The sequence below is a fragment of the Camponotus floridanus genome, unplaced genomic scaffold (assembly GCF_003227725.1).
Source record: "Camponotus floridanus strain SB8 unplaced genomic scaffold, Cflo_v7.5 scaffold2, whole genome shotgun sequence".
NCBI classification, from domain to species: domain Eukaryota; kingdom Metazoa; phylum Arthropoda; class Insecta; order Hymenoptera; family Formicidae; genus Camponotus; species Camponotus floridanus.
The window spans coordinates 4076517-4102165 of NW_020229325.1; the positions used below are offsets into that span (position 1 = coordinate 4076517).

The 25649-nt window shown below is 29.4% G+C and overlaps 7 protein-coding genes across 11 annotated transcripts; 3 read left to right on the forward strand and 4 right to left on the reverse strand.

Moving 5' to 3' along the window:
- Window positions 1–1873: 1873 nt before the first annotated feature.
- LOC105252748 (odorant receptor 85c-like) lies at window positions 1874–4520 on the reverse strand. 2 transcript variants are annotated; one of them, XM_011260298.3, is made up of 5 exons: window positions 4064–4520; window positions 3104–3694; window positions 2678–2785; window positions 2430–2585; window positions 1874–1988 (listed from the first exon to the last, which is right to left on the reverse strand). In XM_011260298.3, the coding sequence occupies exons 1-5, from the start codon at window positions 4352–4354 to the stop codon at window positions 1929–1931; spliced, it is 1206 nt and encodes a 401-aa protein (XP_011258600.1). In that variant the 5' UTR covers window positions 4355–4520; the 3' UTR covers window positions 1874–1928. The 2 variants fall into 2 exon arrangements, with proteins under 2 accessions (XP_011258600.1, XP_025263895.1); XM_025408110.1 differs by lacking the exon at window positions 1874–1988 and having other exon boundaries at window positions 2483–2602.
- A 1320-nt stretch (window positions 4521–5840) lies between these two features.
- LOC105252746 (probable splicing factor, arginine/serine-rich 7) lies at window positions 5841–7945 on the forward strand. Its single transcript, XM_011260296.3, has 3 exons — window positions 5841–6264; window positions 6476–7256; window positions 7457–7945. Exons 1-3 carry the CDS (start codon window positions 5943–5945, stop codon window positions 7839–7841), a joined length of 1488 nt encoding a protein of 495 aa, XP_011258598.1. The 5' UTR covers window positions 5841–5942; the 3' UTR covers window positions 7842–7945.
- Window positions 7946–7953: 8 nt separating this feature from the next.
- LOC105252744 (dual oxidase maturation factor 1) lies at window positions 7954–11801 on the reverse strand. Its single transcript, XM_011260295.3, has 10 exons — window positions 11449–11801; window positions 10863–10920; window positions 10650–10784; window positions 10104–10205; window positions 9878–10031; window positions 9475–9686; window positions 8965–9081; window positions 8752–8855; window positions 8555–8676; window positions 7954–8138 (listed from the first exon to the last, which is right to left on the reverse strand). Exons 1-10 carry the CDS (start codon window positions 11602–11604, stop codon window positions 8039–8041), a joined length of 1260 nt encoding a protein of 419 aa, XP_011258597.1. The 5' UTR covers window positions 11605–11801; the 3' UTR covers window positions 7954–8038.
- Window positions 11802–12522: 721 nt separating this feature from the next.
- LOC105252743 (transmembrane protein 208) lies at window positions 12523–15989 on the forward strand. Its single transcript, XM_011260294.3, has 5 exons — window positions 12523–12676; window positions 12901–13053; window positions 13148–13284; window positions 13386–13470; window positions 13591–15989. Exons 1-5 carry the CDS (start codon window positions 12671–12673, stop codon window positions 13723–13725), a joined length of 516 nt encoding a protein of 171 aa, XP_011258596.1. The 5' UTR covers window positions 12523–12670; the 3' UTR covers window positions 13726–15989.
- LOC105252742 (protein abrupt) lies at window positions 15957–18263 on the reverse strand. Its single transcript, XM_011260293.3, has 4 exons — window positions 18113–18263; window positions 17454–17673; window positions 16806–17382; window positions 15957–16248 (listed from the first exon to the last, which is right to left on the reverse strand). The coding sequence occupies exons 2-4, from the start codon at window positions 17646–17648 to the stop codon at window positions 15980–15982; spliced, it is 1041 nt and encodes a 346-aa protein (XP_011258595.1). The 5' UTR covers window positions 17649–17673; window positions 18113–18263; the 3' UTR covers window positions 15957–15979.
- Window positions 18264–18615: 352 nt separating this feature from the next.
- LOC105252747 (dynein regulatory complex subunit 3) lies at window positions 18616–23310 on the forward strand. Of its 3 annotated transcripts, XM_025408094.1 has the most exons (10): window positions 18616–18886; window positions 19372–19655; window positions 19772–19944; window positions 20079–20236; window positions 20332–20524; window positions 20785–20998; window positions 21088–21336; window positions 21408–21484; window positions 21609–21813; window positions 22694–23310. In XM_025408094.1, the coding sequence occupies exons 1-9, from the start codon at window positions 18709–18711 to the stop codon at window positions 21748–21750; spliced, it is 1668 nt and encodes a 555-aa protein (XP_025263879.1). In that variant the 5' UTR covers window positions 18616–18708; the 3' UTR covers window positions 21751–21813; window positions 22694–23310. The 3 variants fall into 3 exon arrangements, with proteins under 3 accessions (XP_025263879.1, XP_025263880.1, XP_025263881.1); XM_025408095.1 differs by lacking the exon at window positions 21609–21813; XM_025408096.1 differs by lacking the exon at window positions 22694–23310 and having other exon boundaries at window positions 21671–21758.
- Window positions 23311–23883: 573 nt separating this feature from the next.
- Window positions 23884–25532, reverse strand: LOC105252741 (enoyl-CoA delta isomerase 1, mitochondrial). 2 transcript variants are annotated; one of them, XM_025408007.1, is made up of 6 exons: window positions 25510–25532; window positions 25019–25128; window positions 24657–24928; window positions 24401–24579; window positions 24216–24337; window positions 23884–24142 (listed from the first exon to the last, which is right to left on the reverse strand). In XM_025408007.1, the coding sequence occupies exons 2-6, from the start codon at window positions 25116–25118 to the stop codon at window positions 23979–23981; spliced, it is 837 nt and encodes a 278-aa protein (XP_025263792.1). In that variant the 5' UTR covers window positions 25119–25128; window positions 25510–25532; the 3' UTR covers window positions 23884–23978. The 2 variants fall into 2 exon arrangements, with proteins under 2 accessions (XP_025263792.1, XP_011258593.1); XM_011260291.3 differs by lacking the exon at window positions 25510–25532 and adding an exon at window positions 25257–25428.
- Between the last annotated feature and the right edge of the window lie 117 nt (window positions 25533–25649).

Sequence of the window (25649 nt, forward strand, 5' to 3'; positions counted from 1 at the left end):
CCATTGCGATCAACATCGGAAAATTATTTATTATAACAATATAACTAATTAATTTTTATAAATAACACATAATTAATATCTATATACATATCGCGACGAAAATTCTCGAATCACATATTTCATAATTTATTCATTTAATCAACTAAGAATCATAGTAACAGAAATCTAAAATAATAAATTATTATTTTGATATGAAATCGATTTTTACGAGCGGAAATTATTTCTTTAATATTTATAGATATTTATAGAGTCGAATATATAATATATCTGCGACGTTTTATCGTTCTATTTTTCAATCATTGAAATATAATTCGGATTATGAGGACGCGCAGTAAAATAATTGAATCGTGTTGATCTAAACAATTAACATAATGTAAGGCTCTATGATACATCATACAATCTTTTAATAAATAATCATATAATTAAAAAATCTATATAATCTAAAATACTTTTTGTATATACATAACATATTCCATGTATATACATATATGTTAAAAGTACGTAAAATATTTCGATGACGAACAGACAATAACATCAACCTTGGCGGCATAAACAATAGCACGCTAATGTTTATAATTTATATGCCATATAGTCTTGAAAAATGTTTTATAACTATATATATAATAGCAAAATAAAAAAATAATAATAACACGGTCTTTCGGACTAATTTTTTCGGCTCTATTATTATTCGTGCGACACTCAAAAAGTAAAGTAGTAGTACAAGACGCTTCGTTAAATCCTTTTCTAGACGCGATCGCGATCAATATCGAAAAATTATTTGCTGTATTAAAATACGTAAAATATATTTCGATATAAGGAACGGATAATAACATTGCCTTGACGACGTAAACAATAGCGCGCTAGTGTTTATACGGCCTCGGTAAGGCTCGGTATCATTCACGCGGCGACATTCGAGCAATAAAGATAGCAGTGAGAAATACGTCGTATAGAAATATATCGTTATTAAATTAATTATTAATTAAATGATTATTATATAGAATATTATGACTTTCAATTATATTAAACTTTACTATGTAATTCGTATTAATATACATGTACTGTATATAAATATATATGTCAATAATGAAAACATTTGTAACGAGTATTTAATTTGGATTGGGAGCGCCATGTAAAATGTCTCGCAATCGTTTCTATATATGACTAAATATAATTAATTTGTTTGTTCGCGAGTGAATATGAGTGCTATGAAGAAACAACAAAGGAAGAATGAAGAAGAAAAGAGAAGAACATCTGGAAAGGTATTGAACAGTCAGAGAGCAATGAGAAAGCCAGAAGAGATAAATTATATAAACTTTAATAAATTGAATTTTATTTGCTAAAACGATTTTAGAAAAAAAAATTATAAACCATTTCCAGGAGACGCTACATAAACATCACATTTGATACGCAACATATACAGAGTGTTTTAGAGCACTATAGTATACTAAGCGCCTATGAAGAGATAGAGCGCAGTAAACTGAACACAAAAGTACTTATACCGTTTTACAATTTCCGCAATAATAATAGAAATATTAAACATTAAAATCGAGATGAAAGAAGCGCTTGGCCGCTCGAGCTATAGCATAGTCAGACATTTTGTCAGTGCACGGTAAAGGGAGAGACCAATGGCGAAATAGACTTTTTATTGCTTGTTAATTAACAATCTTATTACAAATACTTGAAGCACTTTTCACAGTAATTTTATCTATTTGAACAAACTATTCGATATATATTTTAGTATATGCTCGTAAATAAAACAATTGATTTTTATATTTTATAATAATTTTGATGGAGCTCTTTTATTTATTTATTAATGATGAGTTTAGAAGCTCCTCGAATTTTGTAATTTTATATTTTTTTAATATTTCCGGACAATTTTATATATGCTTACTAGTATTTACAAAACAATGGAAATACAGCTTTCTTCTCTATCCACCTTCGTCCAAGGATTGTAAAAGAAAGAAATAGGACATAGCGGTATTCATGATCTGACAATAAAAATAACAAATTATTGTTATATAATTAATTTATTAATTAATAAAACTGAAGAATCAAGTCGTTTATTACAAAAATATTTCTGCTTAAAAAATTGTAGAACAATTACGTAGAAAATAATAGCATTTCAATAAATTAATATTATAGATATCAGTAGCAAATAAAATTTACAATTTTTAAATTTTACTTAAAGCTATTTTTCAATCTTTTCTTTTTAATTAAAAGTTTTGAATCTTTCATTTTCTTCACTTTTCTCTTGTTTTTAAAAATTTATTTTAGTTTTTCTTTTTTCAGAAACAAGGGATAAAACTTATTTGCTTCTATAATAAGCATAAAGATACGAAAGTGATGAACATAAAAAAAATAATTTGTTCAAGAATTTAGACTTTCACTAAAATTTGTTCGGGAAATTTGTTATTTAAATACATACTTACATTAATAAACATGTTGACATTTACGGAAGATATTTTTAATGTCTTTATAATCATCGGTTTTTGCATCATCGACACAATAATGTTCGCTCTTATATGATGATCGAGACTAGAATTCGGCCAATCGCTAAAATAAATTCCCTCGCGAAAATATTCGCTCTAAAAAATGATTTGCTCTATAAAACAATTAGTTGTGAGTTGCAACAGTCGACTATCTAAAGAAACACAATTTATCAAAAAACAAATCTTACCGCACTTGTGATGGAACTGCCGTTCCAGGCATATATGAACGTTTGCAAGAGCTTTAATGCTATGAAAAAGATGAACGAAAAGACCTCATTCATCGTTATGTCTGTGAACTAAAATCACAATCTCTCGCGAATTAAGTAATGTAATTGTTCTTTATATATTATATATTATATATTTGATATATTAAAAATGATAAGACTTGTAAGAAATTGTATCGCATTCTCTTATATTAATATTATTAAACTTTGTTATTACAAATTATACAAATTTTGTTGCAAGTGTTTTTTTCAGTTTAATTAATAAAAAATACTTAGTATCAAAAATGCATTATTAATTAATGCATTTTTGGTACTTGTAATTAAATTTAAATGTAAATTTCGCGAAGTGAATTTCAGTATTAGTTCGAATAATATCGCTTCAAGGAATACCTGGCTTGCTTCAAAGATCAATGCGCATATAACGCATGCGTTAGTGACAAGCATCCGTAAGATTATCAATTGCCAGATATCTTCCAATATGTAACTGCATTGAAGTAATCGGCCATGTATCTGTATGCATATCTTCAGCACTTCACGAGATCGCAGATTTGACCTCAGTTTGATGGACATAGCATGCAGTATTGAGGAAATTTGAAACGCATAGAAGCCAAAGAGACTATCGACGCTATTAATAGTGAAGATTACCCACCAGCCGATGAAAAAGTGATATAGAAAATGTAAATAGAATAGGAAACCACCGTTGATTGGGACGATCCATGGAAACTTCGCCAAAAAAGGCAATCTGTATCCTTTGGGTTCGATATGACGAACACTCTGATAAATTATAAATATTAGCGGTGGACAGACATGTGACAGGATCAAAGATGTCGTAATGAAGAACATTATGTAAGATTGTCTATCAAACGCGTGCAAAATTGCGAGTGTGGTTTCCTGATCCTGTTCCAGTTCCCGCTCAAAGAGATCGTTCAATGTTTCATGGAGCTCGAGCAGTTTCTCACGTTTGATTAGAAAGCAGGCTGACTAAAAGGAGAGAACAAATACCGATTTTTTTGTCGATCGAATAGATCGGCTGATATTCTATTTGAAAAAAATATACACACACATGTACATGTATATATTATTAATCTTCAAAGAATCAGATATTTCTTCTGCTAAAAAAATTTGTAGGCAATTTCTCACAGTGATTTTTTCGCAAACTTTTTTAAGAGGAACTCTGAAGAGATTCTCGAATATATAAATATTTGTCAGAGATTGCGAACATTTTTACTAGAAGAAAGCAGTAAAGTCTAAGATTTATATTCGATTAAACACACACAAAATATAATAGAGCTTGTAAGAGTGAGATCTTCTGATATACAATATGTATAGTTAATATTTTACGAATGATACCATTAATGCAGGTGCGATGAAGCTACTCATCTGGCCGAAGCACTTCACCATCAACGTCAAATTGTCAGCATAATCCCTACTGAAATTTAACAAGAAGATACTATGACTCAGACACATAAGGATTACCAAGAATCCAATGATATACGTTCGAATCACAGAATGTGTCCGATCTTGCAAAACACCACCGAGATAGAGCATCGTACGAACGCGACGACTGTATGTGCGATAACGGATCACCAAAGCATCAGTTGTTGCTTGCTTCTTAAGGTCATTCACTTCGATGGTATCCATGGACACTATCCAGCATAAAAAGAAATGCACAAAAAAATTCTTCCCGGATAGCGGATGATATATGTAATATTATCGGAAATTGCTTGACAAGGCTCGCACAGAGAATTACGTCCACGTAACACGAGGGGACGAACTTGATTTCATATCTCTCTTTGGAACTTTTCACCCATTTACCGGATCGAAGACGGCATCAGACGAAATGATTGCACGTTGTATTGTCATTTTGAGCTTGTTAAGTATCAATAGATGATACTTTGGAGCTTGTTTCTTCAAATTACCTCTCCTTCATTATCTTCTATCCAGTAATCGAATGCAAGTTGTGATTGTAAAAGATTAATCGCTAATTCAGGGATCACGACCGTTCAAGTAAATCGGTGAAGATAGGTAAAGGTCTTTACATCCTTCATAAAACGTCATATCGAAGCATCGTCAGTATATTGAACATACAAAGTAAAATTTTAGTATCATGGTCTCTTCCGCTTTAATTTTGAGTCTTCTAATTTATAATTATCTTAATATACTTTTTGATTGGTTGACTAAGCTGGAAATAATTATTTAATCCTGAAGAGATGAATTATTCGCTGGAGGATTTTGTACCAGAGACGCAAAAGTTTGTAATTATTAATTTTGTGATATTTATATTATTATAAAAAATATGTAATTGTTAATTACAAATTACATATTTTTTCTTAAAAACATTTTACAGTTTATGTAAAATTAAGAAATAATTTCAAGCCTCATAAAATAGCCTCGGAAAATACTTAAAATACACTCACACAAAGTTTTTTTAAAATCGATGATGTCGTGTACTCTCTTTGTTAGATTTAGTGTTAAGTCAATTTTGATTTTTGCACGATTTGGTTTCAATTTTAATTAATTTTAACTTGTTTTTTCAAAGTCAATCCACCTGAAATTAATTTCAATTTTAATTTCGACATGAATTTAATTTTTTAATGACAATATATTTTTATTCTATCTCAAAGTATTTAGTAAATTTCTTTAATTACATATATATTGTAATATGTTCCTAAGAAATGATTTAGGTATTGAAACATTAAAAAAACACTCAATAAATATGTTAATTTTTTTATATTATATTTTATATTTTTATATTTTTTTGCAACGCGCGAAAGACCAGATCGCCGCAAGATCTCATATCTGCCGCCGCACGAGTCCACGAGATATTTAGTTTAGATAGTGATATACCAAAAAAACCTTACAAAGGTAAAAAATATACGCCGAGTACATAAAAAATATTCCACCTTGTATGCAACAAAACGTTTGATAAAAAGATATCCTTATAATAAATAATTTATTAAAATTTTCCCTCAAAAAATATATATAATTTTCCTTAAAAAAATCATTGTGGTATATCTGAGTAGTCCGGATACGAACCATATCACGGACATGAACCATTTACTACGTTTGTTACCGAGCAACGCGTAACAATGTAGTTTATATCTATTTACCCAGAAGGCGCTTCAGGACATGCGTCTGTTGAAGCGGGATGACCGCTTTCAGATTTCTCTCTATTTAAAAGAAGTAAAAAAAGTCTAAGTGTACAAATTCGCTATAATTCGCAGCCGGAATGGCAGTTGGTTCGACTAAGGTCGTCCAAGTGACGAATATTGCGCCCCAGGCTACCAAGGATCAGATGCAGACTCTTTTCGGTTACCTGGGTAAAATCGAAGATATCAGGTTATATCCGACGATCAGAGACGTCGCCGTACCCGTGCAATCCCGCATATGTTACATTAAATTCCACGATCAGGGTTGCGTAGCTGTGGCGCAACATATGACCAATACTGTCTTTATTGATCGTGCATTGATAGTGATCCCCTATCAGAATGGAGATATCCCGGACGAGCAACGTGCTCTCGAGCTTACCAACAATGGCACAGTTGTGCCAGGTGAGAATAAAATATATAACACAATTGTCTTAATTGTTTTAATTACAAACGCATATATCTTTCTGTGTTAACGATGCTGCAATATCATGCAATATAATGCTGAAACAAAATTAAATAGACAAAGATAAAAAATTAATATATTAAATATTTAACATATTAGGTTGTTACTTGAAACATTCGATATAAATTTAATCTTGATTGATTCTTTCAGGTCTTTATCCATCGGAGCCCAAGTTGCCCCCAAATGTAGTGAATGCTATTGAAGGTATCCCACCGAATCATGTGATCACCACGATGGATCCCAAATTGGAAGCGAATGGTCTACCACCTTATCCGCATTTGCCAGGTCACCTAGACAGCAGACGTATCGAGGAGATTCGACGAACGCTTATTGTGGCGAATCTGGATTCGTTGGTGAGCCCCGAGCAGCTGTTGGATTTTTTCAGCAACAACAATGTCGAGATCAAGTACCTGCGTATGTGCAGCAGAGACTCTGACAGCGAGCATTACGCATTGGTGGAACTGTCGGAGCAGGCGGCGGTGATTGCGGCGCTTCTGCTCAATGGAAAACCACTGATGGAGCGACCGATCAAGATTTACCATTCGACGCAGGCGATAGCTAAGCCGGAGGCGAAAAGTAACGAGGCAGCGCAGAAAGAGATTGAAGAGGCAATGTCCCGGGTGAAGGAAGCTCATAATCTCATCTCCGCTGCGATCGACCCGATGATCGGCATGCTGTCCAAGGATAAGCGCAGTAGAAGCGGCTCGCGTGGTCGCAAGTCGCGTTCTCGATCCCGTGGTCGCAGTCGTCGCTCGAGATCGCGTAAACGTTCGCGCTCGCGTCACCGACGCTCGCGTTCCCGTCACCGGCGTCGATCCCGTTCGCGCTCCAAGCATTCTCGATCCAAGGATCGCCGGCGCAGCTCGCCTTCGCGACGACGCAGCAGCTCGCGCAGCCGCCATCGTTCGCGTAGCAGATCACGGCGATCGAGGTGAGACTGATCTGATCAATTTTCAGAATTGTTACGTTAAATATTATATATTATATATTATATATATAAACTATTTATTGATTCGACTCATAATCTGAATAAGTAAAATATCTTATTATTAAAAAAAATTGAATGCGATACTGCATATATGAAAATAATCGTATCATATTATTATGTATATTAAATCGTAATTTTTTTAGATCACGTCGATCGCCCTCGAGATCAAAGGAACGTAAGAAGAGATCACCGCGACGTCGCAGCCGCTCGCGCTCGCATAGCAAGCGCTCCAAGTCCAGGTCCAGACGCTCACGCTCCAAATCCAAATCAAGATCGTCCAAGTCTAAATATTCGGACAAGTCCAAGGATAAGGAGCGTGAAAGGCGTAGCAAAGACAAGTCGGATAACGGCAAGAGAAGTGATAGCGATCGGGAGAGACCCGAGAAGGAAAGCAGCAGAAGCGAAAAGAAGTCTAGCAAGGAGAAACGATCCAGTGATAAGTCGGAATCGAAACAATCGGAGGAAAAGGGTAGATCCGCGTCGGAAAGCAACGACAGCAAAGACAAGACGACAGAATCAGAGAGCTAGAGAAAGACTCGGACACAGTCAGTCCCATTTGCATTCGAAAAAACTATCATTTTTTCGTCGCTACGTGTATTGATACAAGATACAGAAATACACGCATTTATATATATCGAGGTTCTTCTTTCAAAATATTAATTTATTCATGTTGATTTTTAACTCACATTGATAGAAATATCGTTTAGGATCGATAGGCTATCGTTTCAGGGATCGACTTTTACTATCTTCTTTTTTGGAATAGGCGGCGGCTTGATTTTGTTCTGCTCGTCGATCATTTCCATTTTAGACGCGCTTTTAGATGATCTACAAGAAAAGAGTGAATATTATGCATTATTATATATTCTATGATATATAATACAGTCTTGGTCATAGATAAGAGCGTCTTTAATCGATAATTGTATTATTTATGTCAAATCGCTCAATAATTATCGTTTAAAAATAATAGCGATGTTTTAAGAATGGTATTACTCATTGTATATCAATAGTTAAATTATCGCAATCGACTATGAAAATTTAGTTGTAATTTTTAGTTTGCGAATATTAATCTTTTTTGATTTACTACAATACATTAAAGGTGCTTCATACTTTTGACCAGAGAACTATAAAAGAGCAAATTAATAAGTAATAAAGCACGAGAGTAATTAATCATGAAGAAAAAATATATTTCTATATAAGAATAATATATTAAATTATCGTTAGTTTTTCAGAAGCAAGTATACCCTGCTATGTTCTGGTTCTCATAAACGGCCACGTCATCGTAGATTTCCATTTTCACGGGAACTGGTGCACGGAAGAGCGATTTTTGCGCGTTTTTTATGGTCGATCTCCTCTTTAATACCATCTGTAATTTTTTTATTATGAATTGTTTAACTATTGTGTAATTTAAAAGTGTTTTTCTTAATGTTTTATTCATCACCATTCCTGCGTTTCTATCTTGCGAAAAGGTAGAAGTCGAAGTCATTTCCATCGAATCATCTATGTGTACTTTTTTACGCAGTATATCGTCCATTTGACAGCTTCCTGTCGATTACAACAAATATAATTCTCTATGAGATGTTTTAAAAGTGAAACACTTTTGTGGGACATTTCATAAAATTGTTATAAATTACACAATAATTAATGTGCTTACGCATTATGCATTCATCGTATTGACCAAGTGGATCTATTTCCAAAAATGTAGATAATGTATTTGGATAACGCAAGTCCATAAATATCATTATAATCGCCAGAAGAACACAAAACAAACCTGCAATTAAATATATAGAAGATAATGCTCTGAATATCGCGGAAAAAATAAACAAATACAAATATTATGAGTCTTACTAGAAAAAATAAAGTGAGTAAATGGCAATAATCTAATTTGATAGTATTAATATTGATAAACTTTAATTCAATATCAAAATCGGTAATTTTATTGATTATTTTGACAAAAATTTCAGGAAAGAGAGCGCGCAAAGAAAGAAATTAAAATTTTCATAATTAAAGTAATAAGAGAAAATTTATGAAAAAGAATTTGATGGGAAGAATGTGGAAATTGAAAAATCAGCATCCGAAAATTCACGCGTATTCAAGATCTACAAATTATAAATAGCGAATGAGATCGACAACCATTAATCTAGATAATATCTAAATTAATTACCGCATCCGAAAGTCATCCAGAAATGCAGACCTAATGTCATTTTAATGACACCGTCTTCGAAAGGAATTACAAGTGGGATTGGATTATGTACACAGACCCATATTAGACAAGTTAATAATTGCAAGCCGCCTATCAAGCCGGTTAAATAGGCGACGTACCGGCTCACAGACTGCAGGAATATGTTAGCTAATATCCAGCATGCGAAGGCGGTCCTGCAAATCATCGTGAATTTTCGAAATATTTTTATGTGAGGAAGAGGTAACTTATCTTAATTTTAGACTTGTTTTATCGCACCAATTAAGAGTGCAATTTGCAAAAAGTAGATACATTTTATGCAGGGAATGCAAAATTTGTTATTTCTTTTGTATTTATATATTTTTATCTCATACTTTTTTATACTGACCACAGTAAGATGTGACAGTACCACCCGGCAGTTCGATAAAATCTCCCGAATCGAATACCTTCTCCATCAATAACAAAATACTCGGCAATCCATAAAATGGGAATAGGCAAACCCTTTCTTTGTCCTTCGCGGAAGGTCCTTTGCAGCAGTCCGGCTATAATTTTATTTAAATACTAAAATATTTTATTTAAATAGCAAAATATAATAATTTACAATGTATATATACCATAAGGTCCAAAACCGATTCTGCCTTGGTCCCATGTCCATGGAAATCTTTCATTATAATCAATTGTTTCCTTTGCAAGCAGTGTGCCTTCTTCTGGATCAGCTAAAAAGAATTTTCAATTAGAACGTGATTTCAAATTTTATTTGCAAGAAACGTGCATTAAAGAATTTAATCTGTAAAATTAATATACTTAAATAATCTTTTGGAAAAAGTTTTTTAAATCTATAAAGAATATTAGATTTCACAGATTTATTTTACGAAAATCATCTTTTTGAAAATTATTTTATCTTATAGAAAGGTGTCTCTTTCTTATCGCGTATATTGCTTCTAAAAATCATCTTTTAAGCTATACTACTATTATTCATTTAAGTTTAATGAAGTATGTGTTGCTCTCGAACAACTTCGCATGAGCATATATGTAAAATTTTCATTTGAGATTGTCCTTTCATTTATTTTCGTTCACAAAACAGATACTTATTTAACGATAAAATTCTTGAAGATGTGAATCTTGTATCTTTTTATTTTTGACTAATTTCCATAAATTACCTTTCAGCGTAATATTCACCGATCTCAATCCTATCTTAACTGTCATTTGAGCCTCGATCTCCTGGTTTGCGCCAGCTCGATAAGGTGTTTTGCTCTTCGTACCACCGTATTCCCATTCCTGACCAAAGTTCTGTACTGCAAGTTAACATTTAACGATGAATTCGTATATTTGGCAAGTATAATAAAAATAAAATCTCCTTTAAAGGTATTTACCTATTAACAAGCATCCAATTACGATGCTGAAGCCGATTTTTATAGTTACATAGATGCTCTATGTGATAATGACATAATTATTTCATTAGTATACATAGAATTTATAGAAAAAAATCTGCAGTCAAAACATGAGCGAAAGAAATTACATAATTTCAGCACAATAATCTTAAAATCTAATACTTGATACAAAATTCGAGAGTTGTAATTAATTGTAATTATATTATTTCAAAGATCTAAGTAATGTGATATATCGAATTAAATATAATGTAAAAATACAGTTAAAATACAGCTCTTTCATACTCTAAGATATTATTTCATGGTATTCTAAAGTAGAAATTTAGATATTAGATATAATTTTTCGTTGGTGTGCATAAGAAAAATAATTTGTCTGAATTTATCCGCATAAATTTAATAAAGAATTTTTTAGGAAAACATTCTCATTATTTTGAAGATGATATTAAATATAAAGAAATGTTACGTATACTCAGAAAACGTCTGAAAGATCTCGAATATCTTTCGGAGTATTGCATTATTTGGGGAACATTTATAACTGGAATCTTTTCATTATATTTCGATCTATACTTACTTGCTTCTTGCGATAGCCCGGTATAATACTGATATAAGCGATCGAGATAATTACGAAAATCGCGACCAGTATGGTCTCGGTCACGTCTATTGTTACTGGAGTATGATGCGCGGAATATTGCGAGGGAAAACCCTCCGATCGCCCGAACTCAAACATGCCTAATTTTTATTTTCTTCAATAAATAATTCACTGTTTTTTTTTTAGATTTGATGACTATTGCGAAAGAGACGTTTGATAACGCGTGGATACAATTTAGAAATTTTAAAAGGATGTTCGTGCCATAAGAAATCCATCAATGTAGCAGCTTTATCTCAATCCTTTTTCCGGCTATCCTCATACTTGGAGCTGAATGACTAAAACTTCAACTTCTCTTATCGCTAAACTTCCGCATGAATTAAATCATGTATGCATTAAATCACGTATAAATTAGTATCGAATAACTATATCAGCATCAAATAGATACAATTTTTTTCTTTTAGATTTCTTAAAATTTTCCAAGAAATCTCTAAATTTTTAAAGCTGTAAGATTTATGAATTTTCTATTATGCATATTCTTATTATTATGTATTATACATATATTTATATTATTTTTGTTATATAGATTTATATTATATTTTATTATATATTATTTTTATTATATATATCATATTTATTGTTCTTTTGATACAAACACATTGTTTAATTAGTATAATAATTAAGATAATATTTTTTAAATTAAATAAATAAATAAATATATATATATATATATATATATATATATATACATTTACGTTTATACAATTATAACTAATTATTTATATTATTATTTATATATATAATAGCTATTATATTAGAATATAGTATCAATGTTACTCTTACAATATAATTATTTCATATAATTACATTTATTATTATAAAAATGACTTTCATAATCGCATGTATTTGCTTTTCACTTAATTTAAACTTTATGTATAAATAATATATGAATTCTCTGTTCGTTACACATTCATATATATCTTTACATATTTTTTATTGTTATAATATATTTGAATTTCGTCGTTCTTCGCGCGTTATAATGGCTGAACCTAGCAAAAAAAAAGTACAAGTGGTACATCTTGTATCGAAAAAGTTCATGAATTACTCACGTGTACATGACATTGCGATCTCAGGTTAACCGCTTGTCACTAATTCTAATGTCATTTACTGTGAGTTAGAGCAATTCTTAGCAGGAAACACAATCAAAATGACAGTGAGTTTTGCGAGTCTTTATAGTCACATTTTTTTCATAATAATTGTTTATTTACAATTAAACACTACTTTTATAAAGAAGATTTTAACTGTTTGAGATACTCGTATCATAAGTTGACTTAAAAATAATATAAAATTCTCTTATTTACATGTCATCGTTATCAGCGATGACTTGAAAATTATAAAAATATATTCGCTTTTGAGTATCTGATTTTTATTCTGCAGACGAAAAAAGGTAAGATATTAACCAAAGGAGCGAAGCAAATACAGGAGGAGAATGTTTCCACGCTGAGTTTCTACACCAATATGGCATTAGGAGCAATGGGAATTTATTTCGCTGTAACAATGATGCTATTCGAATTAACTGCATTAGCGATAGTAAGTTCTATATCTGATAAACTCTGATTCAAAATATATTGTAGTTATTCAAAAACATTCCTTTTTAATAGCATGTGTTGTTATCTCGTTACAGACAATAATGATATTTTCTACAATTGTATATATAGGAAGCTATCAATTCATGGCCTACATGGCTCGTACTACATATTCAGAATCAGGTCAACTCCTAGACTCTGGTGTTGATCTCAATATGGAAGGTGGTATAGCAGAGTGAGTATATTTAGATAGAATGTTTTTGTGTTTGCTGTTATGTTGTACTCTGAGATTCTTTTACTGCTTATAACATAAGGCTTTTTTTATTTTATTTATAGACATGTTAAGGACTTAATCATATTGACATCAGGAGTACAAATCCTGTCCCTCATTTCAAACTATTTCTGGCTATTGTGGCTTCTGGTAAGCATTCTAGCAAAAAGTAATTATTTACGTTATTCTCTTTATTCTACATTACAAAATATCTGCATGTGCATAGAATTCTCATTGATACAAAAGTTTTATGATATAAAAATTCCACAGGTACCATTGAGAGGAAGCTGGATGCTCTGGAAGCAAATCTTGGCTCCATGGTTTTTCGCCCAACCGCAAGAACAGCCTGAAATAAGCGATAAAAAGCAACGCAAATTAGACAAAAAAATGGCTAGACGACACTAATAAAATTACCAAAAGTTGTCACAGTGCAATACAACAATTGCATAATAATTGATTCAATTGGGAACTGGAAAAGTTTGAGTCTGGGAAGATAAGAATATTAAAATATAGATCTTCCTTTTGCTTCAAGATATGAAAAATTGCTATAATAGAATACAACTTGAAATCGAACGAGGTTTTGAGATTCGTGCAATTTTACAAGGGACAAGTATGAAAAAAAAAAAGAAACAGTTTTGCAGAATTCACAAGAATCACGAACTGAGAAATAGATTTCGTTCTTACTGGAGCATTCCGTAATTATTTCTATAGATAGACGACATTGATATATAGTCTCAAAATTAAAAGGATTGAAACAAATTCTTCTTGTATTTAGTAATGTCTACGGACTTATCCCTATATAAGTCGAAGGTAAATAATACTAAATAATCATTAGAATTTAATAAACATAACACAAATATCTTAATATATACTTACTTGATACTATTACATATTTATTATATATTTTAATAGCTATTATCATCTTTGGCTTATATTTATAGGAATAAAACCGTTAGACTTGATAGAAATCGTTAGACAGAAAATATCTTGGCGCTTTCATTTTTACTTGTTTAATTTTGTTAATTATAATGCTAAAGTGGACAGTGTTTTGTAATTATAACGATAGTATTACGGCAATGACTACGGTGACTTCGTCTTAAAGATCTTCCATTGTGCGTGCGAGAATTTATAATAAAGTGGTGAATAGGTGCCTTTACGAAAACGGAGATATTAACAATGTCAAAACGCGCGTTTAAAAAATATATAGATGAAAGTCAAACAAGGTAAGAGATAATGATACTTGTGTATTATAGTTTGAAAGTTCAATCATTCTCCTTCCAATGTAAATGAAAATCCGACTCACAACATCATATCATTATTCAGGAATGTGTATATTACAATTATATTATTATTTAATGTCACATAAATATAAATCACGTTATTTATTAGGTTCTGAAAGTTGACAAATTGACGCATCACAGTATTCCATTTAAGTCTAATTTTATATACATGTATATATAATCATATCTTTGTATAGGAATGTGGAAATTTACATGAATTAACAATATTTCAATCTTTGTATACACAGCTTTACAGTTTTTTTAAAATAATAATTATTGGACTCTATTCTTGTATATATTGGTCACGAAATGCTTAATGTGCGAAAAATCTCTTTAAAATTAGGCCAACATTTGTACTTCTTATCTAAACATGTTCATTTAATTCACAGCTTTTATTTTGGCTTTCACACATAAACGCCTCTGTTCAGTGAAAAATTTGCAATTTGTATTTATTAATTAAAACTTATTATCTTATTACTTAAATTAAAACCAAATTCCTATTATAGTAATTACATTCCTATTATAGTAATTACTTAAATAATAGCGAATTTTATCCGAGAGACGATTTTAAAGAATCCGCAATCGAAAATATTCAGAAAAATGCAAATTTACTTGGTCTACAAAAAAACTTCCTTGGAAGACTTTAGCATTAAATAAAAAATATTGAAAGAAATTGATCTTAATGCAGTTAAATTAAAGGAAACAAATACACATGTGGAACTAATTTATCTCGATGCAGACTATGAGAATAAATTGTATGAAATATTTTTCAATTCTATAATATTATAATTCAACACAAAATATAAGTTGAAAGAATTTCAACTAAGATAAAAAAAAAGAATATATTATATACAAAATTATTGATTTTATTTATATAAAAGCACACTGAAATGCATTAAATTGTAGAGAAGTTATTTGCTTGTACTTTAAAAAATTTATAGAAACATCTTAGGGACATACTTTCAACGATGTAATAAGTAATTTCTCAGAATATCTACAAATTTTTATTACTACAAATGCAAATTGAATGATATATCGATTTCACTGAACAGCAGAGCGGACGGTATCGTCAAGTATAGAATCTAATTAATTAGCAAAACTAATATCTAGATTCCATGTTTTTTCAGTAAATGTAAGTGTTTTGCAATTAGAACAATCAATATTGCTCTGTAACTAGAATATAAACCTTTAATTTCTAGGATCAGAGATTATATAATATGCAACAGTTATTTTCGTTAAAATCCAAATCCGAGAAGTATTGAATATATTTACCTTCATTTATTTTGCAGCATATCGTTTGTTCCAATTGCTGGGTATTAATACAGAAATATACACAAACCAATCTAATTACTTTGAAATGTAGCATGGAATAATATCTCTTAAACATTACTGGTATCTAAGCCTTTTTTCTTTCTATAATCATATTCTGATTGATAACTCGGTGGATGATTGTGATCGTGCACCCCTGTCGGCATAAACCTCTCAGCGATCACTGAGCATTTGCCGCGGCAACCACGATGTTGCTCTGCGCAACGATAATGCGAATTATTATATATCTTAGAACGGGAGGTCAAATTATATACATATCCTTCGTGAACTAATTGCGGTTTGCCTCTGGCGGATAGCCTATATATCACTGGTTCCACAGCTGTAAATTACAATTTTTATTTCACTGGACGTTTAAGGATTATTTCAGATTTAGTAAATAGTGATGCTTGGATCTGTTTGGTTCATGGAAATTAGTTCTATACATATATCGGAACCAACTTTTTTATTGAAGTATTTGATCTTTAAAGCTCTTTTTTTTCAATAAACAAACAATATAAATGTAAATGAATATTTACTTCGAATTTTTACAATGTATACAAGCAACATTACTTTTACTCACTGAATGCACAATACACCTATGTTTTTAACAATTATTACATCGCGTACTATATTATCATCTGTTTTAATCTATTGCAGTTGTGCAATTTTTTAAATTTCTTCCCGATGTTTCAATCGTATTTATAATTTGGATAAAGCTCTAATACTTCCCATTAAATTCGGCAATTTCTTTTTCTATATTCTTTAAAATTGATTCTTTAAATCCTCAAGAAATATAATCAAATCTATTTATAATACAAGTCTAGATATAAAAAGATCCACGTATCATCAGACAAGAATATAAATAACTGACATAGATAATTCTATAAAATATCATACCTGATTGTATCAAATTTTCTTCCAAATTTGGTTCATTAGGCAATTCAATTATTTCTTCATTATCATTATTAGCATTGCTAGTCGTGTCATGTTTGACATGACTAGCAATGTTATCCTTTTCACTTTCAGAGTCATTAACCTCTTTCTCATTATCATCTATTAAGAGATGATCCTTATTGTTGACATTTGGCTCATTTTTGGAATCTTTTACTGAATTGTTGTCATTTTCAACCACATGTTTCTTTCTCTTTTTTATGTTTCTCTTGGCTATCTTATGAAAATTTGGAGATTCATTTGAGACATTTTCTCGTTCATTCATGGCATCTGATAAGATAGTTACATTCTCAGAATCATTTTGCGAATCCGACACATTGACATAATTGTTTAACATCGGTATAATTTGCCCCTCGCCACCTTCCAATCCTTTTATCTGAAGCATCTGTGCCATTTTTAAGAAAGTTGGCAGATCTTCCTGTCTTACATTCACTTCTCCTTGGTACATGAATCTTAGCAAAGCTACAATTTCTGTATGTTTTACATCTTTCAATATTATTACTGGATGTTGGCAGGGATTTTCCTAGCAAGACAATTCCAAATTTATAGCTTGAAAATATTTTTTGCAAGATATGAATAATAATGAAGTTGTACCTTAAATATATTTTTGAAGTAGGGACTACACACAGAAAGGACTAGTTTGTGGGCAGCCAATAATTGTCCCTCCACAGCAAGTGTTACATCAACTAAATCATTCTCACTCAAATGAGAGAGAAAACCAGAAGATAAGTTGTTGGAAAAGTTATTCCATTTCAAGGAAAATTCCTTCGCCGATGATGCTGTAGCCATGTTTTCTTGTGCTAAGGTAATTAACCTTTAAAAACATGCAAGCTTTTTAAAGTTAATTATTAAAAAAATTAAATATTAAATGTATAATATTAATTAAAATATTTTATATAATTTCTTAACATTTATATATATATATATATATATATATATATATATATATATGTATATTAGAAATAATTTTAATAATATTGTCATATCTTTAATTAATTAAAATGAAAATTAATATTCCTGAAATAAATTAGAATTTAGACATGTGAAACAATAACATTTATTAATATCTTTCAATTATTATAATTGAGTGTATAAATTGTACAACACATTCTGTTACTATATTTCGATAATTAATATTTTGAATGTTCTTATAAAATATTTCTGATGATTAACATTTTATGAGTTTAAATATTTTAATCATCTAAAGATTACGATAACTTATATCGCTGGATATAAATAACGAAATTCATTACCAGTTTATATTAAAACGTGATTTTGTATTGGAAGAGAAACGCACTTATTTCACCTAATTTACGATAGCTGTCAACAATTCTGTGTCATAAAAAAAAGGAATAATGATACGGCTGCTTCACATCAATTTTCATCATCGTCTGAAAATTCCGAGTTTTGACGTTTCTACAACTTGAAATTAGGCACATTCGGAATATACATGAAGCATGCGCATCTAGATTATTTTTATATCGTGGCTCAGAATTGCATCTGACGATTTGACAGATGGAAAAAATTTTAAACTTGAAGTTAAAAAAAAAAGCAATTTTTAATATGTATAATATATTAAACTGACTGATGGTATTATAATTTTAATAATAAAATATATGAATATCATGATACGTATGCATCGAATGTATCTAATTTTTTTTACAATACAAAAATCGATAGGAGCGAGGAACTTGCGGAATCGAACCATCGGACGGTCACGCGGGTAACGTAAACAAATTCATGACGTTTGTATGACTATAAAATTTACATAAAAGGTCTAGCTCGCGTTCGTCTTTCCTTCTCTTCCTAAATATTTAAAAAACTGATAGTAATAAACTCCGAATAGAAAATGTATAAAGTGGACACGGCTAGCGCGTTGCGCGAAGCTACGGAGCCTGGTGTGATAACTCAAAATATACTTGTTTCCCTAGCGATCGACCAGGGACCAAGGAGAGAAGCCGGCAGATTGTTCCTCGAAGACGGAATCGAATTGGACGGATTGAAAGAAATTCGCATCGAGTTCCTTAGTAAGTATTTATAAATGCTTATCTCTTTCGTGAAAATAAGTTGCAGTAATTTTTATGAAAATTTTCTACAAATTTGTGAAAATTGTAAAAAATATTTACAAATTTTTTTTTACGAACATTTTTGTGAGCTATATATAGTAAGTATTGTAGATTATGTGAAAAAAACTAAACTATTAATATGTAATTATAGAAAAACGACAAAATTTTTTTTTCATAAAATAAAAAACTACATATAATAAGTCACGTAAGTTGCCATAAACATTAAGATAGAAGTAATTTAAAAAATTATTATAACATAAAAATTTTATTACGTCATAAAAATTTTACTACATCATAAAAGTTTCAGTTACACAAAAAATTTTAATTTTTGCATAATTTTCGCGTGAAAAGTAAAATTATTTCCATTAGGGATACACATACACACACGACATTATATACAATGATGTGAATTTTCCAATATTCTAATTTGTTCGTATCCGTTGTAGATATTCTAAACATTGATCATCTTTGGCCGTTGAAAAATCTAGTCAAATTATCACTATCCCATAATGTTATCGAGAGAATCGAGAATCTGGATGAACTTGTCCATCTCAGAGAATTGGATCTCTCCTTTAATCGTATTAAAATTATGGAAAATTTGGATAATTTAGATCAATTGGAAATTTTGCTTTTGTACAGTAATGAAATCTCTATTGTACAAGGCATAAGTAATTTAAAGAAATTGATAATTTTGAATATTGGTAAAAATAAGATCATGGACTGGAAGCATGTACGTGTACATAATTAACATTCTTGCTCTCCCCTTTTCTTTCTTACACTATACATAATTGCTTTTTTATTATAAAGTTCTATTCTTTATTTCATAAAGTTCTATTATTGATACAGGTCATATATTTACGTGATTTTAAATCATTGAGAAGTTTAAACACATGCAATAATCCTTGTACTGAAATAGATGGATACTTGGATTATCTGTTTGCATTTGTGCCGCAATTAATTTACTATCAATATAGAATGATATCTGAGAGTGAGCGTCAATCCGCCATCGATAAGCATTAGTAATTATTTTAATATAAAAATATTAGAAAAATCTTTACATTTTACACTTATATTTTAAAAATATTAGAAAAATCTTTACATTTTACACTTACATTTTACATATGCAAGTAATTGTGCTACTTTATTTTTATAGTCGTATTATTAGTAACCTCGAGGAAAACGAGACAAAAGTACAAACAGAATTAGCATTACAACAAGAACTTAAAGACAGGCTTGCATTACTATCTGCATCATATGTGGAGTATCTCGATGAAGATTATCTTTTTGAACAAATGTTTTCTCTCGATGAAGGTAGATTTATTTTATTTTTCCTTTAGTATGCATATATTACATACACTATATATTTATTTAAACATTTATGCTATATTTATTTAAACATATAATAGTTGGCAGGAAATTATACACAATAAATGAAAATACACAGAATGCATTTGAAGAATACAAAAAAACTTTTTCTGCAATATGCCATGAATTATACGAATTAGGTTTACAGGAACATGATAAAAGAACAGAGGAAATAAGATTATTTGAATGCGTTGTTAACGAAGGCAAGGAAAATAAACAAAACGTAGCAAGAAAGTAAGAAATATAAAATTGACAAGAACTACAACTTTATTTTTAAAAATAATTTATAATTTTCAAAAATTAATTTTAATTATGTTAATCACATGGGTGTGATCAATTTTTATTATTAATATATGTTAATTATTATAATATGTATATAATATGTATATTATAATATGTTTTATTATTAATAATTTTATTATAATATGTTTTATTATTAATAGATATGTTTTTTATATTATTTAACTTTTCTTTCTACAATTTATTTGTTTAAGAATTGTGGATGAAGTATTCGAGAAAAAAACGGAAATATTTACAAACATAAAAAATGTAATGACAGCTTTGATAGAGGGACGAGAGGGAGAAGCCAATGCAACTCATGACATTACTGCGAAAGCGACGGAATTGTATAATGAATTCAATAATTTATTATTTAAAGCACGAAATCAATTAATGTCTAAAGAAGTTATATTACATGATCAGATGGAAGTACGTGACATTAATTTATAAAAAGTATCACGAATAAAATTAATTTGAAAATTAGATTGAGAAAAATTTGTTTTCTTTCATAACAAAAGGATATAAATGAAGTCTTTAGAATTAATATGATGGACATGATCAATTTATTCTTAGAAACCGCACGAGGATATTTTTCTTTATTACGAAAGTCGCAAGCTGAATATAATAATACTATAGATGAATTAATTTCACATTATATAAGCGGTTTTGCGGATGAGGTACATATACCAGCTGATCTTAAAGATTTGTGTGGTGATAAGGATACTTTGATTACTACGCTTACCGCGTCACACGATGTACACTTGCAAGTGAGCATGGAAATTTTCAAAACTATTAATATAATTGATAAATAAAATAATAAATATTGAAATAATTGCAGGTAATAAATAATCGAGAAGAACTGATGGTAAATCGACTCAATAATTGGTTTAAAGATTATATGAATCAATTAATTGTGTAAGTAATTATTATTCTTATAACATTTTTAATATTTTTAATATTATAAATGAATGCGCGTTTATTCTTGGATACTTTATAAATAGAAAAAATTTTCTAATTACATAAAACTTTTAATAAATAGAAATGAAAATAAAAGAAATCATCAACAAATATTGGAAATATCGCATTTCTTTGGATTTCTAGAGCAAGAATTTAAATTGCTAAGTCCATCACAAGAATTAGGCTTGACTGATATTGGCTTAGATGATATATTGGAAGATTAATAACATGTTACGACATTTCGTCTCTTTTATTTAATATGAAAAGTAGATAATTTAGAAAATAAAGTGAGTATTTCACATATACATATATATTTATTAAAATATATTCTGTAACAAAATATTTTGTATATAAGCTTATATATATATATATATATATATATATATATATATATATGAAAAATCAAATGAAATTAGGAAGAAGTTCACAAAGATACAAGCTCAATCAAAACAAAATTACAGAAGGCTAAAAACCAAGCGCCAATGTAAAAGCGTGAAAAAATTATATATTTATTATTAATAAATCGTATTAAATATAATAAATCAGAAAAAATACATAATATATATAAGATAATAAAGCATGGTCTTTAAGACATCTTTAGACGTCATCTTGCTATCTGAGTATATATATATATATATATATATATATATATATATATATATATATAATATATATATATATGTATGTAAATACTTTTGATATGGAATTCTTTCAAAAATTTGCTTGAACTTCTTGGCCTTAGATAATAATTATATTCAATAATATATTTTTTATATGCTTGCATATATAGAATAATTTCAGAATACCTAAAACAAAAATATTACCCTTTACAGAGATATTAATATCTGTATTCCCAATATTCAAAAAGATAACTTATATTTTAACTATTATTTTAATAATATATCCTGTCAATTTGTTGAAATCAACTTCCTTATTTCTTTTCGTCCACTGAATTAAATTATTTCACATGAGCGCAGGAAAGAGATGATTCTATTCTGAATTTATTTCTATTCTTTTTCTTCTTAATATTTTTTCTCTATTTGATAAAATGTGTTCATTTCATTTTTTTTTCGATCGATTCTTTCCTTTATTTTTTTTTTTTGACAACATTCATATTCATAATAATTTAATTTTAATCATTTCTTATTCATAATATTTTTTTTTCAGACTGCATTGCAATCATATCACATGGACAAGATGCTATTTCTTTTTTTGTATTGATATTTATTTCAATATTTGAATATATTCAAAAATATATTTGAGTAAAAAATCCTCTAAGAGGAAATGAGATACCAGAAGCTCGTAAACGCTAAAAAATGCTAATAAAATAATAAAAACCCAAATACAAATTGCTATGTCTGATCTTGAATGCTTATCAAAGCCGATCCTTTTCTTCAAATGTAACAAATTTTTTTTTACAATAAAATTGAAAACGGGAAAAAAGATATGTAAAAGCAGGAGAGAGGAAGAGAAGAGGAAATTTGTGGAATTGAATTATCATGCTTTACACAATATATATTTGTAAATGCAAGCACACATGGGAAATTTCGAAACTATTAAGATAAGTGATAAATATAAATGATAAAAAAAGCACGGAAAGCATTTACAGGTGATAGATAATCGAAAAAATATCAATCAAAAATTAATCGCGTAAGTATTATTATTCTAATAATATTTTTAATTCATAAATTTGTTGTATATTTTGTAATAGAAAATTTTATGATTATATAAAATTTTTATTAAATGGGATTATATGTATATATATATATACATATAAAATAAAAAACATTGTCAACAAATGTTAAACATATCATTGAACATACATTTTTTAAATTTTAACAAAAAAAATTTCTATTAAAATCTTCTATTACAAACATTAGACTTGACAGATATTGACCGGTATTCATAGTCTAGTCTTACATTTGAGATCATCTTAAGCTTTCATTCCATCAATCAATAGCTGCATTGTAGCTATTTGATTGATTGAATGAGTTCTTAAAATGATCTTAAATGTAAGACTAGACTATGAATACCGGCCATTAACTTATTGTTAATTAGATGACAATTAGAGATATAATGAATGATATTTTACGAATTAATGATATTTTAGTTTGCCCATTTTAGCAATATGCAATAAAGTTTGGGAAATAAAGTTACACATACATATATATTAAAATGTATATTCTAACAAAAAACATTGTATAAATAAAAGTTCATAGAAGTTTCATATATATATATATATATATATATATATATATATATATATATATATATATATATATGTATGTATAAAATTTTTCTATCAAATTCATTTTTTCAAAAATGTAATTTATAATGAGTCTAGATATCAATTATAAAAATATTTAATAATACACCTTTTCTTTTCTACATATATGTATATGAATACTTTTTTCTTGAATAACAACAATATTGTTCCTTATAAAAATATTAATTATTGTTTTCGCTTCAATTGTTCCATATAAAGTTTAAGACCATGTTGTACTTTTGGTAACTGTATATATTCTACGAATCTGTTAACGTCAACTTCCTTATTTTCTTTCATCCATTGAATTAAATCATTCCGCATATCGAGCTTAGTTATAGTCCCTGCTGTACCTTTATTGAAAACAATGAATGATTATTGTAAAAGTATAATTTTGCAAAATACATAATTAATATATTTTCTTACTTTGTATATTATTGTATGATAATATGTAATTTTTACACTTTTCAATTGCATCAGTTTTATCTTTAGCGAGCTCATCCACGAGTTTAATTTGCAATGCTTCTTCAGGTTTAAACAATGATCCTCTAAAATATTACATCGCACATAACATCTTATTATATAACATGTCACAGATTAAGCTTACATACCTTAAAAGTGCTAATTCAGCTTGTCGATAGCCCAACAGTGAGACATAGAGATCTTGGAACCATTTAGGAGCAATCATGCCTAATTGAGTTTCATTCAATCCTATAGTGTGTTTACCTTCAACGAAAACTCTATATTCTGTAGATATGGCTAGCAAACAACCTCCAGCAGGACTAGAGCCCTAAAACAAGGGAGTTTTGTTTACATCAAATTATTAGAGATATGTACATGGTATAACACTTGAAAAAATATCTGTACATTAATAGCAACAGCAATTGGAATATTCAAACTGTAAAGAGTCAACCAAGTGTCTTGCAATGTGCTCCAAAAATCAGTAATTTTTTTTTTATCATTAGTAAACATTTCTGTGATATCTAATCCTGCTGAGAATATGGTTGGCAAGGATGATGTTAGTATGACTCCTTTACTGCGATTACTTTGAGCTTCCAGTAAAGATGTTTTTAACGCACTTAATAATTCTGTGTTTATACTGTTCACAGGTGGTTTTGCCATAGATATGATGTCAATCCCTGTTCAATGATTGAATAAAATAAAATTAGAAAAATAGCCATATATTAAAAACACATGACAGAAATTGACACATGAAACAATATTGTTACCTGTATCATCTCTTGTAGTTTCAATAAGTTTCGGTGTTGTAGCATAAAATCTTCTGAGATATACCTGCCTTCCAGCAATTAGAATTTTTGAAATAGTCATTTTGGAAATACTGAAAAATAATCCTGATTTTAAATATAACAATTAAATATAACAATTAAAAATTAGATATTTTGAAACTGCACATTTATTACTAATTTACAACAAATAAAATAAAATAAAAAACAAATTTGTGTGCACCTAAAATTACGTAAATCTTGTAAGAATGTATTTAAATTTCAACGAATTCAGCATGAATAAGCAGTTATATTATAATCAGTGAAAAAATAAATCTATTCAGTTTTTCTTGCCAGCGATGCTTGTTTTCGTACTAGATTGCATGCGAGCATTACGATGATTTAATTCTTTAATATTAAATTACGATTGGTCAATTAAGACGCCCACATGCGATCTAGTACGAAAAATCGTACGGTGTGCCGCAGGCTTTATTTACTTCCAGAATTGTAAATAGGTTTGTTCTTTTCAGCTGAACTGGCTGCACTAGAAAGTAGGAACGTTCTTTTTAGCAGAAGTGACATGTCAGATGCTGCTGTTCTTTTTGGCTGTGTTCCACATAACGATCGCAACGCTCGC